At 48.6% G+C, this 27,814-nt stretch overlaps 2 protein-coding genes across 9 annotated transcripts in view; both read right to left on the minus strand.

The window, feature by feature from the left end:
• Positions 1 to 23,959, minus strand: part of Sfxn5 (sideroflexin 5) — a 119,635-nt gene extending 95,676 nt beyond the window's left edge. For 4 of the 5 annotated variants that reach the window (XR_015685321.1, XM_087656187.1, XM_087656189.1 and 1 more), the window contains exons 1-2: positions 23,815 to 23,929; positions 9,772 to 9,840 (exon numbers count right to left, since the gene is read on the minus strand). Coding sequence is in view for 4 of the 5 variants with exons in the window: in XM_087656187.1 (XP_087512313.1) it covers positions 9,772 to 9,840; positions 23,815 to 23,922 (177 nt within the window). In the remaining variant the exon portion in view is untranslated. 5 annotated transcript variants of the gene reach the window in all.
• Positions 23,960 to 25,477: 1,518 nt separating this feature from the next.
• Positions 25,478 to 27,814, minus strand: part of Rab11fip5 (RAB11 family interacting protein 5) — a 37,472-nt gene continuing 35,135 nt past the window's right edge. For 3 of the 4 annotated variants that reach the window (XR_015685559.1, XM_087657513.1, XM_087657512.1), the window contains one exon: positions 25,482 to 27,693. Coding sequence is in view for 3 of the 4 variants with exons in the window: in XM_087657513.1 (XP_087513639.1) it covers positions 27,490 to 27,693 (204 nt within the window). In the remaining variant the exon portion in view is untranslated. 4 annotated transcript variants of the gene reach the window in all.

Genomic DNA, 27,814 nt, shown 5'->3' on the forward strand with positions numbered 1-27,814 from the left:
AGGGAGAGGAAGAAGAGGGAATCACCATTACTCGAAGGGAGAGGGATCAGATTTAAGAGCTGTAGGAGAGAAAGCATCCAGCGATGTAGGTGGAAAGGGAATGCAGCCCTATGGGGTGGCTGCCCAGAGGGTAACAAGGCAGCAAAGATAAAATATAGATTTAGAAGGTGTTAAGCCAGGAATACCGGAGGGAAGTGTGTGCTAGCAGTGGGGAGGTTTAGAAGTGTCAAACCATTGAGCTCATCAAGGCATATCAAAATTAGCTGATGTGTGTGTGTGTGTGTGTGTGTGTGTGTGTGTTCAAAAATCCAGAGAGCTCTTAGGCAAGTGCAGTGTGCACGTGACACCACCCCCGGTCAAAATGGTTTAAACAATTCACCACTACATGAAGGTGTTTATTTTTACAAAAGAATTAAATCTCAGTAAGGTATAGCATGCATATCTGTGATACCAACACTCAGGAGGCAGAGGCAGGAGGATTTCTGCAAGTTCTAGTCCAATCTGGTCTATAGAGTGAGTTCTAGGTCAACCTGGTCTACATAAATGAGTTCCAGGTCAGACAAAACCGCACAGCGAAACTCTCTCCAAAGAACAAAACTGATAATGACAATTCTAAATCTCGGCTGGGTATCTGGTATTGTAGAGTGTAAGACATCAACAGTTTTCAGAGCTGACAGATATTCCGACTTTATAGGCAATGCTGAGTTCATTACCTCACATAAATACATACTGCAAAATGGCAAAAGTCTGTTTTAGGGCCATTTAAAAAATTCCTAGAAACTGTTCTAATGCCTTTGGAATTCATCTTATGATTTTTAATTTTTTATTTTTGTTCTTTCTCATAATTAAATGTCTGTTTTTGAATGAAACTCAAGTTAACACTAGGAATTTTTGCACATGTGTGTGAGTGGGATGTTTAAGACTCTGTGTGTGTGTGTGTGTGTGTGTGTGTGTGTGTCAGAGGTCATTTCTGGTGTCTTTCTCTATTGCTCTGCACCTTCTTCTCCAAGACAGAGCCTCTCTTTGAACCTGGAGCTCTTGGACTAGCCACAGTGGGTGAACAGCAAATACCAGGGATCCCCTCTTCTCCATTGATGGGTTACAGACACAGACCACCACAGCCAGCTTCTCTCTCATGTGTGTGCTGGGGACCCAACCTCAGGTCCTCAGACCAACTGAGCCAGAGCTCCAGCCCCAGCAGTGATACTTTGAGAGGAAATCAATGTCCTGTTTCTGAGAACCTCTACTCTTCAGTACCGGTGTCCACCAGTGAACCCAACCCAGATCTGCTGCTAAACGGAGTTGCAGCAGTCTGCTCCATGACTTTATCACACCCAGAGGGACCCGGGAGACAGTGAACAGTCAAGCATTTCTATGAGGACTGTGCCAGAGCATTCCCAAAGCCAGGGAACACTGTCCTGATGTGAGAGGTACCAGTTGTCATGCTGGGTCCCAGAGGAGATGCCCCTGGCCAGGCTACTGTCTCTGGTGGGCAGCCTCCACCACGTGCTCCTGCAGCCTCACCAGGGATGCAGAATTGAGGGGGGCATGGACCATGAAGTGAAGAAACCTCTGACACCATGAGCTAACACAGGAAGCTATTTATACTGGGTAAGATAGCCTCACAGCGACTGCCGTGGAACCACTAAACCCACATTTTAGTATAACTAGGCCTGTAGACTGTTTATAAATTTTATTTATTATCATTGTATGTGCACGCTAAGATTGGTGTTCAGATGTCGTATTACAGCTGCATAGACTTGGTCCGCCCCTCTCAGTTTTTCTTGGCATCCTGGGATTGTACTCCGCTTACCAGGCTGGCACAGCAGGTGCTGTGGCTGCAGAGGCACCTGGCCAGCCCTGCACACTTGTTTTCTCCCTGTGCAAGGTATTAGAGTCCATCCACCTATCTTCTCAGTGCCAAATGTGTCCAAACATGGCCAGGGGTCATGTGTGTGAATGATACCTCTCCAAGCCAGGTACTGTGTGTGAATCCCTCAGTTCCCCAGCGGCCTCTCACTTCCCACAGTGACTTTCCCTGCCTCAAACCCGGATTTGCCATCTCCCAGTGAGCCCTCTGTCTTCTTGTGTAACAGCATTTAGAACCCAGGGCCTGAATGCTGGTGTGTTCAAAGGTACTAGAGTGTCACATCTCAGCCCTTTTAGTGAGCAAAACCAGAAAACTGGGAAATGTACTAGGCCTGTATGTGTGCGTACATGGTGTGAAGTCTTGGCCTCACACTGATGTCCCTGGGTCAAATGCAATACCTCAGGCTCTTTCTCTAATCTCCCTGCTCCCACAGTGACAGCCCCAGGTCTCAATACCAGTGGTTGTTGGGAGTGATGCCCTTGAAACCCTCCATTATTGATGTTAATATTATGGTTAGAGTTAAGTATGACTGGGTTCATGGAAAATCCCCAGCCAGCTGCAGAAGACTAATACAGATCTGGTGGTCAGGATGAATAATGATATGATAAAGTTCTGACCTTGCTGAGAAATACACCTGATATCAAGGCGCCCAATGTGATGACCTGTAATCTTTCTGAAAAACCAACATCCTGCTGACTAATAGATATGACAAACCTGTGACCTTTCTGAAATCCTGTCAACATCAGCTGATTCCCTGACCACATGAATACTGTGTCCTTGGCTTTCGTAAATGTTTCACACTTCCCCCCTCCCTCTGTCACCCATGTTATGGTATAAATTCTGCCTTGGAAAAAAATAAAATTGTCGCCTTGATCAGACTCTTGTCTTGGCGTCCTTCTTCGCATCTCTTGTCCCCCATTCCCTTCCAGGTACCCTCAGCACCCTCGTTGACAAGTAGTGACTTGGGGTCGTTTGTTTTGTATTTAAACTTTTATTCTTATTTGTATATACGCACATACGTGTGTGCATGTGTGTGTGTTGGTGTCACAGAGATCAGAAGAGAGCACTGGATGCCTGGAGCTGGAGTTACAGGCAGCTGTGAACTGTTAAGTTGAATTTGGGACCTCTGGAAAAGCACTGAACCACTTCTGCAGCACCAAAGTCTGTTTTTAACAGAAATTCATGTACTTGAGACAAGATTGGATTCCTGATCCTTCTCCTTCCCCCTCCCAAGTGCTGGGACTGCAGGCTTGGCCACCACCCCATTCCCACATCTATAGTCATTTATTCTAACCTACAACACACTCAACATAGCTCTGAATTACTACATTGATATTAGTACTGAGTGGATGTTATTAATATTTCTGAGGCTGAGAGATGGCTCAGCAGTTAAGAGCATTTGCTTCTCTTCCAGAGGACCCTGGTTCAATTCACAGCACCTACATGGTGGCTTACAATTGTCTGTATATCCAGTTCCATAGGATCCGATTTCCAGCTCTGGCCTCTGTAGGACACACACACACACACACACACACACACACGCACAAGCACACGCACACGCACACACGCCATACTATTTCAGCTTGTACTCTGTTTTCAGGATCATAATTTGTTAACCTTTAAATAACCAACTCATGCCACTTTCAGATAAAATTAGGATGAACTTGGACCTCAGTGTGTTGTCTCATGTTGGGAGGCAAAAGCAAGAGGATCATCATGTTTTCAAGGCCAGCCTGGGCTACATAATGAGTTCCAAGATAGCCTAGGCTACAAGGTAAGAGGCTGTCTTTAAAAAAATAAAATAAAATAAATAAAAATATAAACCAGGTGTGGTGGTACAGAACTTCAATATTAGCACTCAGGAGGCAGAAGCAGGTGGATCTCTGTGAGTTCAAGGCCATCCTGGTCATCATGGTGAGTTCCAAGCCAGCTAAGGTGATATTGTAAGACATTGTCTCAAAACAACAAGACAACAGTGGATCGGGGAAGAGACCTGTCTGCAGCCCTAGAACGCTGGAACCCGATGCAGGAATTTAGGAGTTTAAGGGTGGCGTCAGCTACATTTGTGAGTTTTGAGGGCAGCCTGGGCAATATAGTGAGCTCCAAGCTAACCTGGCCTAGAATGTGAGACCTTGTCTGCCTCCCCTTCCCCTCAAAAACAAAACAACAAACAAACAAAAGGGTGTCATGTAGCACACAGCCTTGCCTTCAGAGCTCGAGACTGCATCCGACGGCCTCCCTGGAAGGGTGTGCCATCTCTCGTGGGTCTCTGAAAGCCTCCTTTGCTGAGCTAGATGCTGCACACAGTACCCTGGACAGGAGACTCGGTCCTCCAAGCTCCCAAATCTCCTCGCAGCAGTTTCCTGACCCATATTGACTGTGCCAAGGATTCCTTACAACTTTCTCCAGCAAGGAATGAGCTCAGCAGAGCCCGCCCTCATCTCTCTGCACCTGACATGCCAATCTTCCAGCTCACCTGTCTTCCTGTTCCCCTTCCCACCATTTGCTCCTCTTCTTCCTTCTCCCCCCCTCTCCCCTTTTAGAATCGAAAAGCACAATTCTTTCCCCGCTGTCAAGCAGAGCCTCCTCCTCCTCCTCTGAAGCTCGTTCAAAGCATTCTGAGAACAAAGACAGCCTTCTTCCTAAGAGAAATTACAGCGGATAAAATTGCCTCTGCCTCATTACACATACAAGGGTTGGGATCTTTTTAAAGCTTGGCCGGTTATAAATTGCAAACCAGCAGCTGCAAAACCTTCTGAAGACGCTTCTATCCGCAGACTCCACGGTCGCCTCAGATCTGGGGCTGCCCGCGATCATCCCTCTCTGGGGATCTCCAGCTTACACTGCCACCTCCTCGTGTCCTTTACTGTCCTCCCTGCCCTCAGATCTCCAGCCAAGCAGTCACCACTCCACTGCCTTCCAGCACACCAGCCACAGGCCTGAGAGTACAGAAGGGTGCCGTAGACACGAGTCCCAGTATGAGGGGGAGGAGCGGGGTAGCTGAGGGGACTGGCATGCCATGTGTCCCACAGCTCAGCACAGCTCTAAGGTCAGAGACTCTTTCCTCTCAGTACCTTTGTTTCTGGTGAGGGCTGAGACTGCTGCCTTGCTGGCCTGGAGGTCCATGTGGGACGCTTGCAGACTTTGAGGGAATCATGAGTTTTTGAGAATACAAACTACCCAAGAGGTCCCCATTGCTCCTAGAAACAATTCTCAACTCCTGTATGGCAGTGAAGAGAAAGGCCTGGAAGACCATCATACGTCTATGCATGCTGAAGGGAGCGTGTGTGAGCTGAACAATGTCTGAAAGTTGCTGTTGCCTGGGTTAATTTCTAATTAGTGAGCTTCGACATTTTAACTGCTAATGGGAAAGGGAGGCATAAGGTTTGATTATTATTAATTAATATTAAGTAACCGGCCCAACATGGGTTGGTATTATATAAAGAAGTTGTGGTCTTTCAAATCCAAGAGTTCTGCTAAGCCTGGTAGTGCACGCCTGTAATCCCTGCACTTGTGGAGCAGAGGCAGAAGGATTACAGCGAGTTCAAGGCCAGCTTGAGTTACCTAGTGAGTTCCAGGTCAGCCTAAAGAGTAAGACCCTTTTTTATATTAAAAAAAATAATTAAGTAATTAATTAAATTAAAATAAAAAATAAAAATGAGTAACAACAACAACAACAACAAAAAGCAAAGATTTGAAACAAGATGTAGAAGACAAAGTCAAGAGTAAATGAAATGTGGAACGGGAGAGACGAGGGTGTCCTTGGGGGAGGGGAGTGAGTTCCTAGCATCCAGTCCTGCAGCACCTCCTCTATTCCAATCTCCCTGCTCAGGAGATCTGAGGAGCTCTGAAGGGCCTCCCAAATCCATCTGCCCCCCCATCAGACCTCCAAGGCCAGCATCAGATCTCTAGCCTTAAGTTAAGCACCAGCCTCCATTTAATCCGTATAAGCAAGTGGCATTTCTGTCAGAATTTCAAAACGAGAATTGTATCTGGTTTTGAACAGTTCTAGAACTTTCTGGAATGAAATATTACTGGGCTCAAAAAGTAGTTTTTAAGTTTGGTGCTCTTCCGAATTTTATGTAGTTACCTCCATTATGGAGGATCCAAAGTCTAGGTGTTCAGCAGACTTGGCCTCTTAGAGATGGTCGGGCGCTGGGGCCAGTAAAGTCAGGAAGCAAAATGTCCAGGCCTTATGTTCTGGCTGAGGTGTGGTAGGAAACACATACCAGAATAATCCCCATACTTCATGTTCTAGGGTGCCACCCAGGTACACTAGGGGTGGTTTAAAGTCCATGTACCCAAAAAGCCTTGTACTTTCTCCCATCGTGCCTTTGGGTTAGTGATATACAAATGTAAGCGTTAGACCTAGCCAGGAAGATTGTGAGTTTGAGGCTTAGCTTGGGCTAATGAGTTCCAGGGCAGTCAGAGCTACACAGCAAGAGCCCATTCCAAAAAACCAAACCCACAAACAAACAACAGCAACAAAGGAAAAATCTGAAGAAACGGCTTGAGAGCAAGTCCTTCCCGAGGCCTATGGATCACTGACAGACAGACAGGTACAGGGCAGTTCTGGCAGTCAGGAGGCTGCCTCTGAGGCTCAGTAAGGAGCTTCAGGGAGCAGGACATTCAGGGTTGGAGCTCAGGTCTGCTGCTGGCTGAGCGATCTTGGCCAAGTTCTGAAACTCAGATTTTTTAACAGGAATGCAAACCTGTTGAGCACCAATTCTGCAGGCAAGGGTGCCCGCTCTCATTCCACCCCAGGGCAGCACTGTGTGCACAATGAGCCTCGACTTTCTACTCTCCATCTGTAGAATGGGATGTGTAATGGGGCAGGTCTTTGTGATTCGGATAAGCTGAAGGATGTGAAACATGTAGTCACCACAAAGGTACGGCAAATGTTTGAGAGGGATCAAGATATTTACTCTGCTATGAACATGGCAGAGACATGAGTATAGAATCAAGACGTGAAACTGCAAAGATATGTGTGTTGTGTATCAGTTTAAAAATACAGGGCTGGTGAGACAGCTCAGTGAGTAAAGGCACTAACAAGCATGATGAACTGAGTTCGATTCCCCAGAACCCCACAGGGCAGGAGAGAACCAGTTCTCGTAACTGGCACCATATCTCACATCCCTTGATATACCTACACATTAAACAAATAAATGTAACACAAAATAAAAATAAGGGGCTGGAGAGATGGCTCAGCACTGACAAGCCCTTGCTTCTCTTCCAGAGGACCCAAGTTCAATCCTTAGAACACCTGTATTGGGCAGCTCACGACTGCTTATAACTTCAGCTCTAAGGCCTCTGACAGCTTCTTCTGGCCTCCTCAGGCACCAGAACACACATGGTAAATGAACTTCATGCATACATATATACACACACATGTAAATATAAGTAATAAAAATACATTTTTAAATAAATAAAGCTAAAAACACAGACTGTCTTGTTCAGCATGTGCTTAATAAGCACGTTCTGCGTATATGAAAATGAATCGTCACATTCAATTTTCACATTCATAGGAAACGACATGCTTCTGAAGCTGCCCTGCAAAGAATTATTTCTTCAGTTTAATAATGCTGATTACTGGGGTTGGGGATTTAGCTCAGTGGTAGAGCGCTTGCCTGGGAAGCGCAAGGCCCTGGGTTCGGTCCCCAGCTCCGAAAAAAAGAACCAAAAAATAAAAAATAAATAAAAATAAATAATGCTGATTACTTCTCAGCCTTTTGGTTAAGGTCAAGAGGCAACGGTAAGTGTCACACGAGGAAGTGGAGTCATACATTGTTGATGGGAGTGCCGCATGGAAAAACACTTTGAAAAGCAATATGATAGTTTCCCAAAAAGTTAAAACATTTATTTTCCACATTTGCTTTACAAGCTAGCCATCTTGTTCCCAAGGCCAACCTGGTCTACAAAACAAGTTCCAACATAGCCAGGGCTACATCGTGAAACCCTCTCTCAAAAACAGAAAGATAAAGAAGAAAGCATACATCCACACGAAGGACGTTCAGAGCAACTTTATTCATGATAGTCAAATGCTGGAAGAGGTCCAGACGTCCGCTAACAAGTCAATGGACAAACAGATTCTTGAGCATGTTTTCAATGGAACATTTCCCAGCACTAAGAGATGCCTGACTAACAGACACAGCAACACGGGTGAATGTCGAAGCACACACTAGAGGGAAGAGGTGGCTGTGGAACTCTATTAGCACCACAGTCTAGAAACACCATAACAAGAAGTTGATGGGAGCTGTCGTACTGGCTGATCTTGTGTGTTAACTTGACACAAGCTGGAGTTATCACAGAGAAAGGAACCTCCTTTGAGAAAATGCCTCCATGAGATCTAGCTGTAAGGCATTTTCTCAATTAGTGATCAAGGGTAGGAGGTGCCAATTGTGGGTGGTGCCATCCCTGGGCTGGTGGTCCTGGGTTCTATGAGAAAGCAGGCTGAGCAAGCCAGGGGAAGCAAGCCGGTAAGCAGCACCCTCCATGACCTCATCAGCTCCTGCCTCCAAGTTCCTGCCCTATGTGAGTTCCTGTCCTGACTTCCTTTGATGATGGACAGCAATGTGGAAGTGTAAGCTGAATAAACCCTTTCCCCCACAACTTGCATAGTGTTTTGTGCAGGAATAGGAACCCTGAGGAAGGCAGCTGGGGACAGAGAGGATTGGCTCCACGGGCATAAACCAGCTGCAAGAATGATACAAATGTCTCACACCCTGTGTGTATTGACACATTTGCATGTGCACACACATACCTGCAGCTGCATATGCCCATATGCCTGTGTGTGTGCACTGTGCACTGTGGAGGTCAGAGGTCAGCTAACACTGGGTGCCTTCCTTAATTACTCTATGCCTTTTTTTTTTTTTTTGAGGGAGGGTATTTCAATGAACCTGGAGCTCATCGTGTGACTAGTCTGATTGAGCACCACAGTGATCCTCCTGCCTCCGCCTCCCCACCTTACTCAGGAAGGCTCCTGCACCTGGCTTTTTTTTAGTTCATGTGCGTATGGTTTTCCTGTGTGTACGGTTGTAGCACGTGTGCTACACGTGTGCACACAGAGGGTGGAGGACAACCACAGTGTCATCCTTGGGTTTGTCATCTGCCTCCTTTGAAACAGCATCTTCCACCGGCCTGGAGCTCACTGACTGGAAGACACTAGCCCACCAGTGAGGCCTAGGGCTCCTTTTGTCTCTGACTCCCCAGCACTGAGATTAGAAGTGTGGGCTCCTGCTCTTCACATGGGTGCTGGCGATTGAATTCCGATCCTCATGCTTGTGAGGCAAGCAATTTATCAACTGAGCCATCTCTCACATGATGGTGGTCATGAATATGTGGCTGAATATGTCTGTCAAAATTCACAGAACTGTACAGTTTTCGAGGCAAATAATGCCTTAACAAAGCAGACCCTAAAAGCTATGGACAAAGGTCACTTAAGGAGACCTAAACAAGGAGTATAATGAAAGGTTCCTTTTGCTCTGCTAACCACATCCAGACTGCTTGATCCCCACCCCCAACCCAATCACGACGGAGATCTAACCCAGGTCTCACACATGTAAGTGAGCACTGTGTGACTGAGCCCCACCTTGGGCCCTGTTTGAACTTTTATGCTGAGTAAACAATTTACATAATCGGTAACATTGACACTGAGGTTTCAATAATAGAAATGCTCTTTCTCTCAAAAGGCTACAGTGAGAGCCAATGGAATCGTGGGAGAAAGCTCACAGCAATTGTAGAGATGCCCTCTTGATTGGCTGAGCTAGACAAACACATGGATGTGTGACCTTTCTCTCACCTCAAACCTTCCTTAATTTCTTCACCTCCTCATCCCTTCTGATGACCCACACATTCCAAAGTGACAAGGAGGTACAAAGGCCTTTTTGCTGGCTGTAACTCACCTCAGTGACAAAGAGTGTTCGAGGATCGATGATGTCCAAGAAGTGCCTGAAGCGACCGTAGAAGGATGTCTGGGGAATCGAAGAGGAGAGGAGAGTCAGTCAGAGGCTGTACCTAAGCTCAGGATACTGGTGACCTCATGCATGGTCCCAGGATTCTCCATGTGGGTGACGGAGACCACTGAGACCTCAGTCCTCATCTCAGGGCTAGGAGCTTCCTAAAATCGACTCAGAGAGAACATCAAGATACATCATAACCTCTATGTGTGCCACCACACCTGTTAATCTCAGCACTCAGGGGGCAGAGGCAGGTGGATCTCTGTGAGCTGGAGGCCAGTCTGGTCTACAGAGTGAGTTTCAGGACATTCTGAGCTATGTAGAGGCCCTGTCTCAAAACAAACAAACAAACAAATAAACAAACAGAAAAGATACACCATGACTGTGCCGAAGAAATGACTCAACCATTAAGAGCACTTGCTGCTCTTGTAGAGGCTCTAAGTCTGGTTCCCAGAACCCACATCAGGTAGTTCACAACTCCTATAACTTAGTTCCAGGGAATCCAATGCCCTCTTCTGGCCTCTGTGGGCACCTGCATTTACACGTGGTGCACAGAGAGAGAGACAGACAGACAGACAGACACACACACACACACACACACACACACACACACACACACACCTTTAATAGTAATATATAATTCTTGAACCCTTCCTCCAGGTGTCGCCCATGTTTTCCCCTCCCTCTGTCCCACCCTCCTGAGATCTAGTCTAGGCACTTCAGCCCCTAGGTACATGGGCACCTTCCTTGCTCAGGAACTCGGAGAGAGAGCTTGCCCACCCTTCAAGGGGCCCCTCTCTGAGGTTCTGCTCTGCCTTCAGAGGGCAGCTCCCCACAGGCAGAGCCCAAGTATGGCAGCCTCAACTCACAGCCCAGACCCTCCTTCGACTCACTGCCCAGTTACCACAGTGAAGCACAGAACACCGGGCCAGCTCCCCTAGCCTTGCCCAGGAGTAGGGGCCCAGGAAAAGGAAGGCTTTGTGCTAAGCAGGCCACAGGCATTCAAGCACATTGAAAGGAAACCAAGCAACAGGGCTGCTGGGCCTTCTGCCTGAGGACAAAGCCAATAGGGCAAGATTGAGCTGGGAGAGAAAGAGAAAGTGCTGGCTAGAGGATGAAGGGGCAAGATGCAAACGGGGGGGTTCATGCCTCACTGCACTCTGGGCTTGGCCCCAAAGTCCTCCCCAGAGTCCCAGATCTCTCCAAGTACCACCCTCTGCATGGTGAAGGAAACTGAAGGCCTGATCCCACTCATCCCCCTCCCTCACTGCTTACCAGGGCAGCACACGCTGCAGTCAACTCCTGCCCTTTCCCTTCCCAGTAAAGACCTCATGATTCCCCTGAGGCATCATAAGGTTCCCAGGCAAGCCAAACCTATTCTTCCAGCTTTTGCACACCAGTCATGCCTGCATGGGGCAGTCCCTCCACTCTGAAGCAGAGGCCAGATTAAGCCCCAGCACTTAATCCTAAAACAAATATGTTCTTTCCTAACTTCTTTAGCCAAGTGGCTGAAACTAGTCTCCACTTCACACACACACACACACACACACACACACACACACACACACACACACACATCTACTGTCCCAGCAAAACTTCATCCCCACTTTCAAGCAACAATTGCAATATAAAAAATTATTATGATTTCATAAAATCCATGCCATCAGCAAGAGACCAACTTAATAGGCAAAGAGACAGAGAAGGGATGGAGTGTGTGTGTGTGTGTGTGTGTGTGTGTGTGTGTGTGTGTGCGCGCGCTTGTGTTACCAGGGATTGAACCAGGGCATCATACATGCTAAGCAAGTATTCCTATCAACTCCACTACAGCCCCAAGATACGTGGACACTAAAAGATGAACAAAAAACCCACATGGCATCCAGTCCCTAAAAGAATCAGGGTTCTCCCCAAGAAACGGCTGGTTCCAGGGCTGGCACAGGGATAAAATAAAACTAATATACTGTGTGGTTTTAGAAAGGGGGAACTTGGGGCTATAAAGATGCCTCAGAGGTTAAGAGCACTTGGCGCTCCTGCAGAGAACCTGATTCGGTTCTCAGCACCCACACAGTGGCTCACAGCTCTCCATAGCTCCAGTTCCAGAGGATCTGACGGTGCATACATGCACGCGAGGAAACACCCATACACATAATAAAGAATGAGAAATACCATATCTATGTTAAATTTCCTGAGCATAGCGAGCATAGGAGTTATAGAGTCTGTGCTGAAGCATTATGGGTAAATGAATGTAACCTGCTCTCAAATCGCTGAGGTAAAAAGCACCTAAAAGCACAGGGTAGCAACAAAACCCGGCAAGCAGGGGCAGTTGTTTTATTTTCTTCCAGACTAAAGATGTCCTTAGTACTGGCATGTATATCTGCTATTTCCCAGGCTTTCTGGTCACCTCTAGACAATGGTGGCTGCAAGTGCCCCTTGCCCTCCAGGGACAAGAACTACAAGGTGACTTGAATAGACTATAGATGAGATGGGTGTGGCAAGCATAAATCTTTAATCCCAGCACTGGGGATCTGGGAAGAGGACAGATCTCTTTCAGTTTGAGGCTAGCCTGGTCTACATAAGAAGTCTTAGGCCAACCAGAGATACATAGAAAGACCCTGCCTCAAAAAATAAAAAGTAATATTTATAGTAATACATTTTTAATTATTTATTTTACTTTATACATATGAAGGCTTTGCCCGAGGTATGTGTGCCATGTGCATGCCTGTTGCCTGAGGCTAGAAGAGGGCATCTGATCCCCTGGAACTGGAGTCACAGACAGTTGTGAGCCACCATGTGGTACTGGGAACAGAACCCCAGGCCTTGACAAGAGCAACAGATGCTCTTAACTGCCTAACCGTCCCTCCAGACCCTGAGTAATACACTTGATAATAAACTTTCAGAGACTTGGGGCACTCAGATGCCCTCTCCCCTTCCTCTTTGGCTCCTGGTTTCTACTCACAGACAGACCTGAAACAAAACAAAGGCAGACTGATAACCAGCCAGTGGCCTCGAGGCTTCCTGAAGGTAATGTGGCTGGGTGCAGCTTCAAGGTGAAGGGAGGATTAGAAAGCATTCATGGGAGAAGAGGAGGAGCAGGGTAAGGTGAGGATCTTCAAGAGAATGGCTCAAGGGAAGTGACTCCTAGAAAATGTTGCAGATGGCTTACACCTTCTGACTCACCCTGAGGTGATCCTGTCCCAAACCTCCAAGTCTCTGCTTCTTTCTACCACAGCCACTGTTTGGGGGGAGCCCCAGTTAAAGCGTTTGTTCCGCAGACCTCTGCAAATGGCTACTGAGCCAGGCCTGGAGAAAAGGCACACTGTACGTGCCTAGCCGTTGCTCAGAGCCACCAATAACTGACTGCAGAGAAATAGACCAACGGAGAGCTAAGACTACCATGATCAGTGCTCAAAGAAGGTATCACAAAGTGCACCAGAGACACCCAGGTCTCTTCCTGACTCTTCCTGAGGTAAAGCAGAGATCATGTCCAGGAAGCTAGAGCCCAGAGGTGGCAGAGATCACCAAGCTCAGGGTAAAGGTCAGAAGGTGCTCCAGATGCTTAGATTCTCATCTGCCTGTTGAGCTACCTTCTGAAGACTGACTGTGTGCTCCACAGTGTGATAGCAATGCAAGGAAAGCCAAGTTTACTGACCACGAGGGACTGAGGAAGAATACTCAGGGGATGCCTAGTGTTTTAACTGAAATCTAAGGCTAATGGCCAGAGTAAGGAAAGCAAGAAGCACAATATTTTCATCAAAAAGAGAAAAAGTACATTGATCTGTTACATTTGAAATACGTAAAGGCCTTTCCAGATCCTTTCAGTAAGTGCTTAGAAATATAGGCTGGAAACTCACAAAAGGTGCCTGGGTCGGGATGCTAAGCGTATAGGGCCTGATAGCCCAAGATACCTAGGGGACTGCCCTTGAGTCTGGTAGTCAGTCTCACTGACTCACTCCGGCAGGGAGGCTGACTGCACCACAGGGGAACTGTAGGGTATCTGCCAGAAAAAGACAGAGTGTCTGCTAAAGGCCTGCTTTGGTCACTCATCAGCCACGCCCAGTAAAACCAGGTTGCCAGGACAAGAGTTGACCTAGGTCCAGACTGAGACAGGACATGGGGTCTTGTTTCCATGGAAACTACAAAGTTAAGATCAGTGTGCAGTGTTGGAACCAGAAACTCCTCGACACTAAATGCCGGGGTTGATTGTGAGGCAAAGTGGCATGAATCTGCCAATCGAAAGGTATAGAAAGGAGCTAGGGACACAGCTAGGCGGTAAGCGCTTGCCTAGCATGTATAAGAACTCCATTCCCAGTGCGGGGAGGTGGGAAAATCAGAATAGGTTTGATCTGAGGACCTAGCTTAGTGGTAGAGCTTACCTACCACAGGAGAGGAACCACAAATGAAAAATGTGCATGTTTCATACTTTTATATATACATATATACATATGTGTGTGTGTGTGTATTTATGTGCTTGCATGAATTTGTATGCACCACATGTGTGCAGATTATCAAGGAGGCCAGAGGGTGTCAGGTGCCTTAGAACTGGAGCTAAATGTGGTTGTAAAGCTGCCTGTGAGTTCTGGAACCGAAGCTGGGGCCTCCGCAAGAGCAGAGAGCTTTGCAGAGAGCACTTTTAACTGCTGAGCCACCTCCCCAGCCCTGAGTTTCAGTCTTGCACACAGCCCTGCAACAGCAAACTTCCGACCATCATAATCTTAGAGTTTCTAGGGGATGGGGAGATGGATCAGAAGTTAGGACATCTGCCTTCAAGCATGTATGCCAGGTACATGTGGCGGTCCACTTGTAACGACAACCTGGTAAAGCAGAGATCAGAGACCCCAAAGCAAGCTGGCTAGCAAGAGTAAGCAGATAGCAAGTTCTGGGTTCGATGGAGATCCTGCCTCAATGAGTACCATGAAAGAATGATGGGGATGATGGGGAATGATTCTCGACATCAACCTCAGGCCATGTACACATGTGTATGCACACCAACATACATGCAGAAACATACATACATGCAAACCACAGAGAGAGGGGAGAGAGAGAGAGAGAGAGAGAGAGAGAGAGAGAGAGAGAGAGAGAGAGAGAGAATATGAATGAATATGGGGGAAGGAGGAGCAGAACAAAGTAGCTTCGGTACTTAACTGCTGGTGTGGGTTCTTATAAGAAACAGTGTTTCGGGGGCTGAGGATTTAGCTCAGTGGTAGAGCCCTTACCTAGGAATCTCAAGGCCCTGGGTTCGGTCCCCAGCTCCGAAAAAAAGAACCAAAAAAAAAAAAAAAAAAAAAAAAAGAAACAGTGTTTCCCCAGCTCCGAAAAAAAGAAGCAAAAAAAAAAAAAAAAAGAAACAGTGTTTCGAAGTTAAAAAAACATTCTTTCCTTGCTGAAAAACTATTTCATCGGTGTCTGTTCCTTTCCGCCTGTTGAATAGTACACAGTTTTTATTTTCTTGATCTGATTTCATTTTACCTTCTCAGTACTTTAAAATGTATAGTCACCTGCCCCTCCCCCACCCCCATTCAGCCCCATCTTTGCTTAATCACACAGTGCATTTTTTTTTTCTCTCTCTTTCCCTTTTTCTTTACTGGAAGAATGAGTCAACGAAATGATTCCTTCCCTTTCCCTTCACAAGCTAGGTGAGTCAGCTCACTGTGGGTAGTACCCCTCCCCCTAGCAACCCCAAACTGACCCCTTCCCAGGTACTGCCCAGCAAAGCCAGAGAAGACTTTCTAATCCCAGACCCAGCCTCGAAATCATCCGTCTTTGAGAATTATTTGCACAGGATCAAACTAGTGAGCATTCGGCACAACTCTTCACTGAGTCTGTGAGCAGCCTGGCCGGACATCCTCACTGCATCAGCACCATATGTCATCACCTGGGACTTCCCAGGCAGGCCACATCTCCCGGATGCTGATCCATTGGTCCGGGGTGGGCTTCAGACACCAGTATCTCCTTAGTTACCTATGGGGTGGGGGAGGCTAGAGAGATGGCTCAGAGGTTGGGAGAGAATCCTGCTCTTGCAGAGAACCTAAGTTCAGTTCCTAGTATCCACACTGGGTGGCTCAAAACCACCATTAACTCAAGATCCAGGGGATCTGATGCCCTTTTCTGGCCCTTTGGGGCCTATATACTCATATGTACATGCTCAGGTAAAATTTTAAGAAAATACCGGGGTTGGGGATTTAGCTCAGCGGTAGAGCGCTTGCCTAGCAAGCACAAGGCCCTGGGTTCGGTCCCCAGCTCTGAAAAAAAGAAAAAAGAAAAAAAAAAAAAAAAAGAAAATACCTGCCCAGTGTTCTGGGGAGCTGTTGGGTCTCCTCCATAGCACAAACCCCAAAGGCTATTTTGGCAACACTCAGTTTGTGCAAAATAAACAATTAAAAGACAGAAGACCTGGCTAAGTGACTAGGATTCTAGGTGTTTATTACAAGCAAGTTATCTGAGAAATGGGCTCACATCAAAGTTGAGAGGTTGATGTGGGCTGAATTGTGTCTCCCTTAATCCCACAGGCAGACTGGGCCTGCTCAGGCCATCAGTTCAGGTCCATCTTGGAGACCGGCACACATACAATGCACTCTGACCCCAGCCATCTGATCAGGTAAGTGAGATTTCTGAAGGAGCAAGAACACTAAAGAAGCCTGGCAGTGGTGGCTCATCCCTTAATCCCAGCACTTGGGAGGCGGAGGAGGGCAGATCTCTGAGTTCAAGGCCAGCCTGGTCTACAGAGTGAGTTCCAGAACATCTAGGGCTACAAAGAGAGACCCTGTCTCAAAAACAAACAAACAAGCAATCCTCTAAAGACCTGAATAAACCAGGCGGGAGAGATAACTCAGTGATCAGAGCACTGGCCATTCTTCCAGAGAGGGCATGGGTTTGATGCCCAGCACACACATGGCAAATCACAACTGTCTGGAACTCCAGTTTCTAGGGCTCTGATGTCCTCTTCTGGCCTCCATGGCTAGGCACACAGACACATGGTGCACAGACATCCACGTAAGCAAAGCATCTGCTCACATTCAGAAAGATGAATAATTAAAAGACAAGGGGGAAAGGTAAACAAGCAAACAACGGTGACTCTGCACAGATGGAAAGACAAACAGGAAGAGGCCCGTGTGTGGTTTCCTGTTTTGGGGCCTCAACTTGCCAAATTAGTATCTGAGTCTGAAGGGAAGAAAAGAATGGAGGGCGGAGGGTAGGATGTGAAGGAAATGAGGGGGAACACTGTGGAAGGAGACTGACCAGAGGAAGAATGGAGTCTCACAGATGGGGTGGGACGCTATGATGTGCTGTCTTCTGAACACACGGCTGTTCCACTCATGAGCACACGGCAGCTGTGAGTACCTGGGACCAAGCCAGTCAACAACCCAGAGTGGACGGAGGAGGGGCTCCTGAGGCCTCACCCTTAGCAAGGAGCTCCTGCCAACTGAGGTCAGCCACCGCTCCTCCCCCTCCTACCCAACCCTGAGGAGTCATCCATTTGTGCTGTGTACAGATCTAGTGTGGCAACATTACGGCTCTGCCCAAGCTGCTGCCCCTGCCTAGGCTCTGGAAGCCTCAGAGTGAACCGTGGTGGACTTGCACCTCAGTTTGTCTTTGGGGCCTTAGGAACAGGGGTAGGCTCGTTCCCATCTCTCAAAGAAAAGGAATTTTAGCAATAGTGGGACAGACAGGGAGTGCGATTCAAACAAACCAACAACTTCAAATGGCAGGTGACAGTGAGGGAAGTGCCAAATGAGTCATTATTTAATGGTAAGAAACAATCAGTGGTTAAAGCATTGTTGCTCTTACAGAGGCCCCAAGTTTGATTCCTAGCACCCCCACATGGTGGTTCATAACCATCCATAATCCCAGTTCCAGGGGATCTGACAACCTCTTCTGACCTCCAAAGGCACCAGGCACACACGTGGTACATAGACATGCACGAAAGCAAACACTCATACACATAAAATAAAATTTTTAAAAATCTCTTTAAAAAGAAAGAAAGAAACTAAAGAGATAACCTAGTAGTTCGAAGCATTTGCTGATCTTCTGCGGGACCTGAGTTCTGTTCCCAGCAGGAAAGTCAGGCAGCTCACAATGGTCTGTAGCTCTGGCTCTAATGGACACTGGCACACATGTGAACATATACACACACGAATAAATAATAAACTTTGAAGATAAGAATAAGGAGAGGGGCATTCCAGATGGCGCATGCCTGTAACCCCAGTACTGGGAGGCAAAGGCCAGGAGGACCAAGAGCTCATTCTCAGTCACATAGCGAGTTCAAGGCCAGCCTGGTCTACAAAGCGAGTTCCAGGATAGCTACTCAAAGAAAACTGTCTCAAAAAATAAATTAATTAATTAAATCAAGAATTAAATAAATAAGAGGCAGCAAGCTAATGTGGTTTGGGGGATGTTGCATTCACATTAATACTAATTTTAATTTTTTTAAAGATTTAATGTCTAAGAGAAAGGGGAAGGGTATGTGCAGGTGAGTGCAGAGGCCTCTGGAGGCCAGAAGAGGGCATGGCATCAAGTTTCCAAGAGCTGCTGCTGTAGGCAGTCCCCTGATGTGGGTGCGATCTGAACTCAGGTCCTCGGGAAGAGTATTTGTATGTCTGCCTTATCTGCTGAGTATCTTTCCAGCCTCCGGGTTTGAAAGCCCTGCAATAAGCTGCAGTGTGGAGGCCATATCACTTCTGAAGCATGCTCCCCTCAAAGCTTGCAGCTCTGTCTGTCCATGGGGAATGCACTAGACACACCGCAACTGAAGATGTGCTACAAAATATCCCACCCTTCTTCCCAACACTGTCAAGGTCAAAGAGTGAAGAGAATGAGAAACTCAAAGACCAACGGAGTCAGAAAAAGACGTGCCGTGCAAAAGCAACCTACAACATTAGAAATGAAAGAGACATTGACATAAAAATAAATACAGTTCAGCCTGAAGTGTACTGATTTTTATCTGTTTATTTTTTATTATTCACACATTAAATACATTTTTGGTTTTTATTTTTATCTACTGTCACATTTTTTTACTTTGCCTGGTAGTGGTGGTGCACACCGTTAATGCCAGTGCTTAGAAGGCAGGGCGAGTTCCAGGACAGCCAAGGCTACACAGAGAAACCCTACTCCAAAGAAAAAAATTTCTTTTAAACTTTTATGTGTATGAATTTTTCCCCGGCTATATGTGTGTGCACATGGGTGTGTGTGCGCATATCTGTGCACTGTGGCTGGTGGAGGTCAGAAGATGGTACCAAATTGCCTGGCACTGGAGCCAGATAGTTGTCAGCCACCAGGTAGATACTGGGACTCAAACCTTGGTTGTCTATGGAACCCCACCTCTTCTTTTGATGAAACACGTAGCTCTGGTTGGTCTGGAACTTGCTCTGTAGACCAGGCTGGCCACAAGTTCTCAGAGATCCACCTGCCTCCACCTCTCAATTGCTGGGATTAAAGATGTGCACCACCTCATCCACCTACTTATTTATTTTAAATTTTTGTGTGCCACAGATGTGTGGGTGCCCATAGGGGCCAGAAGATGTCAGATCCCCTGGAGTGGAAGTCACCGGCCATGTGAGCCACCCACTTAACATGGGTCCTGGGAACTGAATTCTTGCCAAGCAAGAGCTCTTACTGCTGCGCCATCTCTCCAGCCACCAATTTTAGTTTCTTATTTTTGACAAATGTCCATTGGCCCCATGAGATATTAAAGGACCCTGTGTGAGAGTTGTGCAGGGATTCTTTAACTTTTTAAAGTTTGTAAAACAAACCAGGCTGGGTGTGGCACCTGAGGAATTTACAGCTGAAGTTGTCCTCTGGCCTCCACACACAGGAGTACACAAATCACACACGCACACACACACACACACACACACACACACACACACACACACACACACACACGCGCGCGCGCGCGCGTGCGCGCATACGATACGTGCATGCACGCACGTACTCACATCATGCACTAATCCTTAGTTTTAGATATACCCACCTGGCAAAGCAGCATTGAATGATGAGCAGTCAGGGGTTAGAAGATGAAAGGCTCTAATTTGGGGGTTGAAAACCTCTAGAATAAGGAACACTGACATAAAGAGATCTCTCCTGGGTCTTTAGTACTTCTTTCCTACCCACAGGGCCGTGTGCTGCTGCCTCATTGGACCTTCTGGTTTGCTTTAGAAAGCCAGAAAACATTTAACTCAGCATCCAGGTGGTGGTGGCGCACCTTTAATCCCAGCACTCGGGAAGCAGAGGCAGGTGGATCTTGGCATTCGAGGCCAGCCTGGTCTACAAAGTGATACCTTGATACAGAGATGCCCTGTCTAAAAAAAAAAAAAAGGAAAAAAAAAAGAAAAAAGAAAAAGTTGACAGTGAATAAATAAGCTTGGACTCTGGAACTAGGCTGCCTGGGAAGTCACTGAATCTGTCTGTGCACTGCAACTTTATTACCTGAAAACTAGAGGTCATTGTACCAGTCACAAAGGACCGTAAAATTTTCATAAGCCAATTTCATAATTTCATAAGCCAAGAAGGGGTAGGCCACCATAAACATCTTATGGAGAGAAAAGCAGCCATAGACAAAACCCAACCCATCACCCTCTCCCTGTCCTCTGATCCTGCTCAGTTGCTGCCCCTCCCCCTGCCCTCCTTTATAGAGAGACCTTTGATCAGGGAAGGGAGGAAGGGCTTCCAGAGCCAAGCGAGACCTCAGTTCCCAATCCTACAAAACGCACTAGGACTAGGGCTGTAGCTCAATTGGTAGCCTGTTTGCCTAGCATGCACAAAGCCTTGGGTTTGGTCGCCAGCACCCCATAAAAGTGGGTGTGGTTAGAACACCTGTAATCCCTGCACTTCAGAAGTGGAGGCAAGAGGGCCAGAATTTCAGGGTCATTTGTAACTACATAGGAAGCTTGAGGCCAACAGAATCTTCCTGTAGCCCTGGGGGTGGAGGTGGAGCTCTAGGAATGGATGATGGTTTATGACCCACTGTCCACAGACATCTGCTAGGCCAGTGCAGTCCACTATCAGCAGTCATTAGATACCTACTGTGTGCCAAACACTGAGAACAGGACCCAGGATCCAGATGAAGATAACTGGGCCCAGGTAAGGGATGTGGCAGCTTCACTGATTAGGACTTGCTTAGCATGTGCAAAGCTGGATTCTATCTCCAGCACTACATAAATGTCACCGATACACACGCCTAGAGGTGGAGACAGGAGGGTCAGATATTCAAAGTCATCCTTGGCTACATGGAGAATTTTGAGACCAGCCTCTGAAGGAACCTGTCTACTCAGAAGTATGTTGCAAACTATTGCCTTTAGAATTTCCCCTTAAAGAGTGGGAACAATGTTGCCATCCTCCAAAATTCCTGAGGAACAATTTAAATGAAATCTGGCCAATTGCCACAATCAAAGGCTTGTAACTCAATTTCATTCAGTTTCACAAACCCCACTGGAGGGCCCCACTCATTCACAAAGCTCTGTGACATACCTCACCCATCCAGACCTTATGCTAGTGTGATAACCTAACCTAACAACAGCATGACGAGGTAGGCACAGTCGCTGATCCCACAGACTATATGATCAAAGGGGGAAACATATGGCAATAAAGAAGCCAAGGGCATGAAGATCCTTTGAGGAAATGATATTTGTGGATAATATAGGGATGAGGTGGAGCGCAAAAAGAGTTGAGAGCAGGAGGCAAGAGATATTATGTTCCAGTGGGTGGCTCAGGGGTGGGAGGGAAAGGATAGGTCTGGGGGTTAAAAACAGCCAGAATGGTGGAGAGAAAGGGGCAAGTGGGGAGTCACATGTCAAGGAGTGGGCCCTGCAAAACTTTGGGTCCCTTCAGATGCAAGGTCTATGTCTCAAAAGTAGAGGAAGCCACTGCAGGCTGTTTAGGGATACTTCGAGTATGGGAATCACCTGATCAGACCTGCATTGCTGGGTCTCTGCCATAGAGGAAAGAGAAGAGTTGGAAGAGGGCCAGAGCAGGACTGGAAACCCAGGAACCTGTCGGAGGTTCCCACATTAGCCAAAGAATAAATGGTGTGGATTGGCTTAGCCTTGTAGAGGGCGGCTATGAGAGCTGTGGGGGAGAAGAGATCACAGCCTCTGGCTGGACTCAGAGGCCTGGGAATTACAGAGGAGAAACTAGGCTTATGACTCTAGTTCTTGGGTGGCAGGCTGAGCTGTTTGCAGAGGGAGGAGCAGGTGTGGAAGAAACAGAAGTTCTCAGCATGGGTGAATCAGACCTGCTCAGCAGCCTTATTAAAGCCACTAGGCTGCCAGCAGTGGAAGCCTCAGCAGAGGCTACTGCATACTCCACAGATATGAACAGCTGCAGGAACTAAATCTCCCCAAATACACTCCACAAGAGTGAAAGCCCAGAGCAGAAAGCCAACACAAGGTACTCAGTAAATGTTGGGTAGATGGATGATGACCCAAGCACTATCCAGATACCAGACACCAGACCTGGGAGAAAGAATCCCTTACTCAGGTCGTGTTATTAAAAGCCCAATTGCCTCGGGGTAAGATTAACCCCTTTTACCAGGAAAAGGACCAAGGGAATACTTTAAAAAAGTAATCTGCATCTGCAAGGTTACCACTTGGGGTACAGAGGGGAGTTTGGCGTTCTGATAGGACCACTGGGGTAGTGGTTCCAAAGACAGCAAGTGCTTCCTAGTCGGGAGTGCAGGCTTACTTAAAGATGAGTAGAACGGGTGGGGGGGGGGGGGGACAAATAAAGGTTCACTCAAGGTTAGACACAAGCACCCCTGACAGCGTCTCAATAGGTGGCAGTTTTCACTAGCTGGGACATTAAATCTCTCCAGATTCTTCCATGCTGAGACAGTCTATTTTTAAAAGAAACCAAGTCCCATTTAAAAACTCTAGGGATGTAGTTTCAGAAAGCTCAGCTCGACGAAGTCGTGGGGGTGGGGGGGAACACACGACTGAATTCGAACCCATTCTCGCCTCTACGCCCAGCCACATCCCATCTTTGTAGTAGCGTTTCCTTTCTTCCTTCAAAGTTTTCTCTAACGCATCTGCTGCCCCCACTCCTGGCAAGCCCAGGGTCACTTTAGCTTTGGAGTCAGAGGGTCTGCGGTGTTGTAACTAAGCCCCCCAGGCTCCTGGCTCACAGACCTGGACCTGCGGTTCCAAGGCCGAGTTAGTGATACTCTGCGAGGTTTTGGGGTTTGTGTGGTACCCCAGGTGAGGTTAATCATAGTCATGGTGCACCCTGAGGAGCCCAAGCCTAAGGTATGGATGGGGGCCAGAGCTGAGCAGCGCGTGTAGGACTGGGGCGCGCTTGGGACCCTTGGGAGGAGCGCGGCAGCTCCGGAGAATGACACAGCGTTTCCCCGCACCCGGCTCTCCCCGCGTTGTCCCAGCCGCATCCCCGCAGAGCGCACTAGCTGGCCCGCTGGTCTCATCACTGAAGCCCCGGCCCCGGGATAGAGATCAGGTCGCTATACCGGTGCACGCGGTCCCATCCTAGGGCACACGCAGCACCTTGCTGGAGGTTGAGAAGCCAGAGCATGACCGTGGGGCGTGACCAGGGAGTTTTGCCCCGAGACTGTCCCGCAGCTCATAAGGAAGGTCAGTTCCACTCGGGGAGAAGTTGAGAAGCGTACGGGCCATACCACCGGCCCATGCTGCACAAGACTGGAACTTTGCGCCTAGGGCGCATTTGCCAGAGCGACCCTTCAGAACCGCTCGGACCCGGGACCGCGACCCGCGTGGCCAATCAACGCGCGACTCGGACGGGGGCTGTGCCATGGCACGGGCATCCGCGGAGTGACTGTGTCACCCGCCAATAGGAAACAAGAGAGGGAGACCTCGCCCATCCGGTTGCCCAATAGGAAAGGAGCGGCTTCAGCCAAGGTCCCCACACTAGCTGCAGGCTCTGGTGGCCGTGGGTTGGAGACCCTCGGGCTGAAGTGACTTTGCAAGAGATTTGGCTCGGTGCCCTCCCCTGTGTCTCCCTCCCACCCGCAGGCCGATGCCTGAGTCTCACCTGCTGGAAGCGGGGCTTGCCCAGCTGGAAAGGGGGAGCATCGGAGGAGGCATTCGAGGCACTGGCCGCCGCGGACGCCGCCGAGGCTGTGGTCGCTGTATCCGCCATGGCCACTGACGCCCGCAATCTCCAGCCCTTTTAAAATGTCCCTCCTCGGCCCCCGCCACAGTTGCCTCTCCCGATTGGCCGTGAGCAACCGCAGCGAACCGGGCGCGCAGGGCCTTCTGGGGAGTGTAGTTTTCCTCTGCTCCGAGCCTGACAACCCCAAACTGCGGAGAGTTGCACCCACGCAGACCTGGTCTCGTTTCCCACCGCCAAAGCAGCAGGCGTCCGCGGTCCTGGGAATGTATGCAAATGCATGTGCGGGTGTACATGCAAACCTGAGTCTTAGGACAAGGAACCCCTACAAACGCGGGCACGACCCGGGATCAGACAAGCAAGGACTCCAGGCAGAGTGGGGTTAATTCGGACGGCCTTCAGCAAGGAGTCGCACTGCGGGATTTTCCTACAGTTTCTTCTATCAAAACCCTGCCTCCAGCCATTCCGCCACTCTCTGAAACGAGCCATGCTCAAGCTACTGTGACCCTTTTACAGTCTATTCATTTTTATCGCGGCCTGAGGCGGTTCTTTTTCTAAGTTCCTCATAAATGTTCATCGATTCAGTCATCATACTACCATAAAGATCCGCTTCCGGATTCTGTACCACGCGGAACTCTCTTTTGCCTCGTTGCATGTAGCTCAGGCTAGCCTGGAACTATGTAGCACAGGCTGGCCTCAAACTTGTGATCCTTTTTCCTCTGCCTTCCAAATTCCAGGATTACAGATGCCAGCTAGCAGACAAACTATGGACTTAAATATATTTGTTTCCTACTGTGTGGGGAGGGGGCGGTGGCTCACATAAATAAATCTTCAGTTCAGATTTAGTGTGAAGAGAGCTTACACTAGGCACTCAAATGTATTGGATGAGTTAAATATCCAGAGCTTAAGCATCCTGAGACCCTACTTCTTTTGGCCTAAGCAGGTTCTCTCCAAGACTAATTACCAAGGACTAGCAACAGGGGTGCACCAGGAGCTGCAGAGAGCACCAGGGTAATAAACACACACCCCCTGCAGAATGGCACCCAATGGCAACTGCAGCCCCAGCTCAGTGATGTGGTTATGAGCCACACTGGGCATGAAGGGTGGGGAGATGTTGGTTTCACTGAGGACATAACTCCTTGGCTCTAGGGAAGCCTCTGTCTCCTGATGAGATTCAGAGGTAACTTGGGGTTGTCCTCTTGTCCTTCTAAACATTGCATGAGCCATTGGTGGCCCAAGTGCTTATCCACTTGCTGATAGCTGAGCCATATGGAACAGGACTCACAGATGGACCTAAGAACAGGTCTTATTTTTGCTTTGTATCTTGCCTTTCCTTACTGAACTCAGTAGCTTCAGAACTGAAATCACAGACCGTGCCCTTTCTCCACACTTCCCTACTAGCCCCAGCACTCACTATGCCAGTGACCTGTGCCTGGTGAACACATGCACCCTAGACACACCAGGCCCTAAGGCAGTGCTGCCTGTGATCTCAGGGCAGTAGCGCTCTGTCACCTAAGACCCACACTGCCCTCTCCCACAGGCAGTCTCCTTCACCCGCTCATTTCAAGACAGAAACACACCAAGCTGGCTGTGGTACACGAACCTTTTATTCTTCATAAAGTCCTCAAAACATGAAGAACAAGCTCTTTATAGACAGCAGTTTCAACTAGGAAGACAAAAGGCAGGTGCCTGCTCACTGCCTGTCTGGCTGCACTCTGCAGTGTGTGGTAAGGAGCAGACACATGAGCAAAACCCTGGCCTCAGTTCAGGACTCCTCTGGGAGACACCCCTACCCTGGCCATGTAAGGAAGCCAAACAGCAGGAATGGATGAAAGACAAAAGACAGGGCTGGGACCAATTAAAGCCCAGAGGAATTCCTAGCAGAGGGACTCAATTCCTCAAGAGACACCTCCAACACCCATGACTGCCTCCACCCCAATATTCTGGGAACTGGTGATGACTTTCCTCTTCTCTGAGTTGACCTATAGTTGGTAACTGTGCTGTGGTGGACCACATTGTGGAGTTCATCTGCTCCATGCTGGCAGAAGACTGACGTCATCCACAGAGACTATTCTGAGGTGTTCTGGGTTAAGAGATACTGGAAAGAAGTTACTACCTCTCCACTGGGCCAAGAGCATCTTCTGTCAGCATTTCACCTGCTTCACTCATACCACATACCACATGCACAGCCACCAAGGACCCCCAGATGTCATGGGGAAAACGGTTGTATTCACAAGCAAACTAGAAACTGGACCACAGGGCAGATACTTGACTTTAAAATGCACTTCAGCCAAGCCAGGCAAGGCAGGGGTGAGCAGGATTGGTGAGCAGGAGGGCTGTACAGCAGGGACAGAGCAGCTGGAAAGCCACAAGGCCTTTTCCTAAGTACAGGTGTCTCCTAAGGCAGAGGGAAGCCTCCTACTTTCAGACAAGCCCACTGGCCCAGCACAACTGGGACCCAACGCCAGGCACAATAAGGTGCTGGATAGCCCTGGACCTACTGTGCATTCGATTTTATCCTGGGATGCTCCAAATAAGGGTCAGGGGAGGAGCAGAAAGTAGGAGGGAGGCTTAGGAGGTGGCAGCAGATTGGCCAGAGCCTTAGCTGAGGTACTTCTCAGGGTAGCAAAAAAGCCTGGTCCACATCCCCCTTTCAGGACCCTAACAGCCATTTCCATGTGCTCAATAGGGAGGAGACACCATGACCAGAGAGACATGTACATCCAGGGGCTCTTGTCCTCACCCATAAAAGGCACATTTTGATTGGTTCCACACGTTCTGAGTCTGCAGCAGCACAGTTTTGGCATGACACGTGGTAACAACAGGCACAGAAGCCTGGTCCACAAAACATGAGCAGCAGCCTGAAACCCCAACCCAGAGGGAGGGTCTCATGTTAGGGAGGTAGGGAGGACCTCAGGAGCAAGGAGGCCTTCTCCCTGTGCCTAGCCCCACCTCCGGCCGCTACTGGGACATGGAGTGGAAGGGTCTGAAGAGGGGCAGGGCAGCTGAAGAACACACAGGCAAATACCACCATCACCGTCACCACCACCATCACCACCACCACCACCCTGCTTAGATGTTCCACACACAGCTCTAGACAGAGAGGCAAAACTAAAACACATAGGCTCCTTGCTCTCAAGTACAGACACAAGGCTGAGGAGTAGGTGCCCTGGCTGTCTACAATGCACAGACCAGCAAGCAGCTTAGTCCCCACCCGTGTCCCAGTTGATCCTGGGAGGCCCTCCGGGTGTCTGAGGGAAATGGAGATGCAGAGCCGGCCAAGAGAAGAAACAACTAACGTCATGGGGTGACTGTCTGTGCTGTCAACAGTGTTGCCCCAGATACTAGCGCTCACCCCAGAACCCATGGAACTCCTGCTCCATCTTGACCGCTAACAACCTTGTTCCAATTCTCTGGGGGAGAAAATGGGCAGGTAAGAGGGGGTTTAAAGGCCCCCTTCCAGCAGCAGAGCAGAGGCAGGACAGGGAGGGGAGCAGAGAGTGACCATGAGAGCAGGCTCGCCCTACTCTCGGTGAGAGCAGTCAGTGGAGGGCATTACACAGGTCCTCACCATCCCTCCAGGGATGGAGTGAAGGGTCACTTGGAGGGACCCGGGGAGATCTGCAGCAGTGTGGGTGAGGTCTCCATGATCCGCACCAGCAGCCGGTCAATGTAGCTCTCCAGTTCCTGCACATGCTCGTCCCGCTGGCTCAGCTCACGCTCGCGCTGCAGGAGCAGGCCAATGAGCTCATCATGAGTCAGGTGATAGTACTTGGCTGACTGGTCCAGCACAGCAGAATCCTATGGCCAGATAGGATGGAACTAAGAAGGGAGGCCCAGACCATCCACCAGCTAGCCCACCCAAGTCTGTTTCCCACCGTAGAACCCCAGATTCTGCAGCAGCCCATCTCTAAGGATGGAG

Source organism: Rattus norvegicus, chromosome 4, assembly GCF_021556685.1.
Source record: "Rattus norvegicus strain SHRSP/BbbUtx chromosome 4, alternate assembly SHRSP_T2T, whole genome shotgun sequence".
Taxonomy (NCBI): Eukaryota; Metazoa; Chordata; class Mammalia; order Rodentia; family Muridae; genus Rattus; species Rattus norvegicus.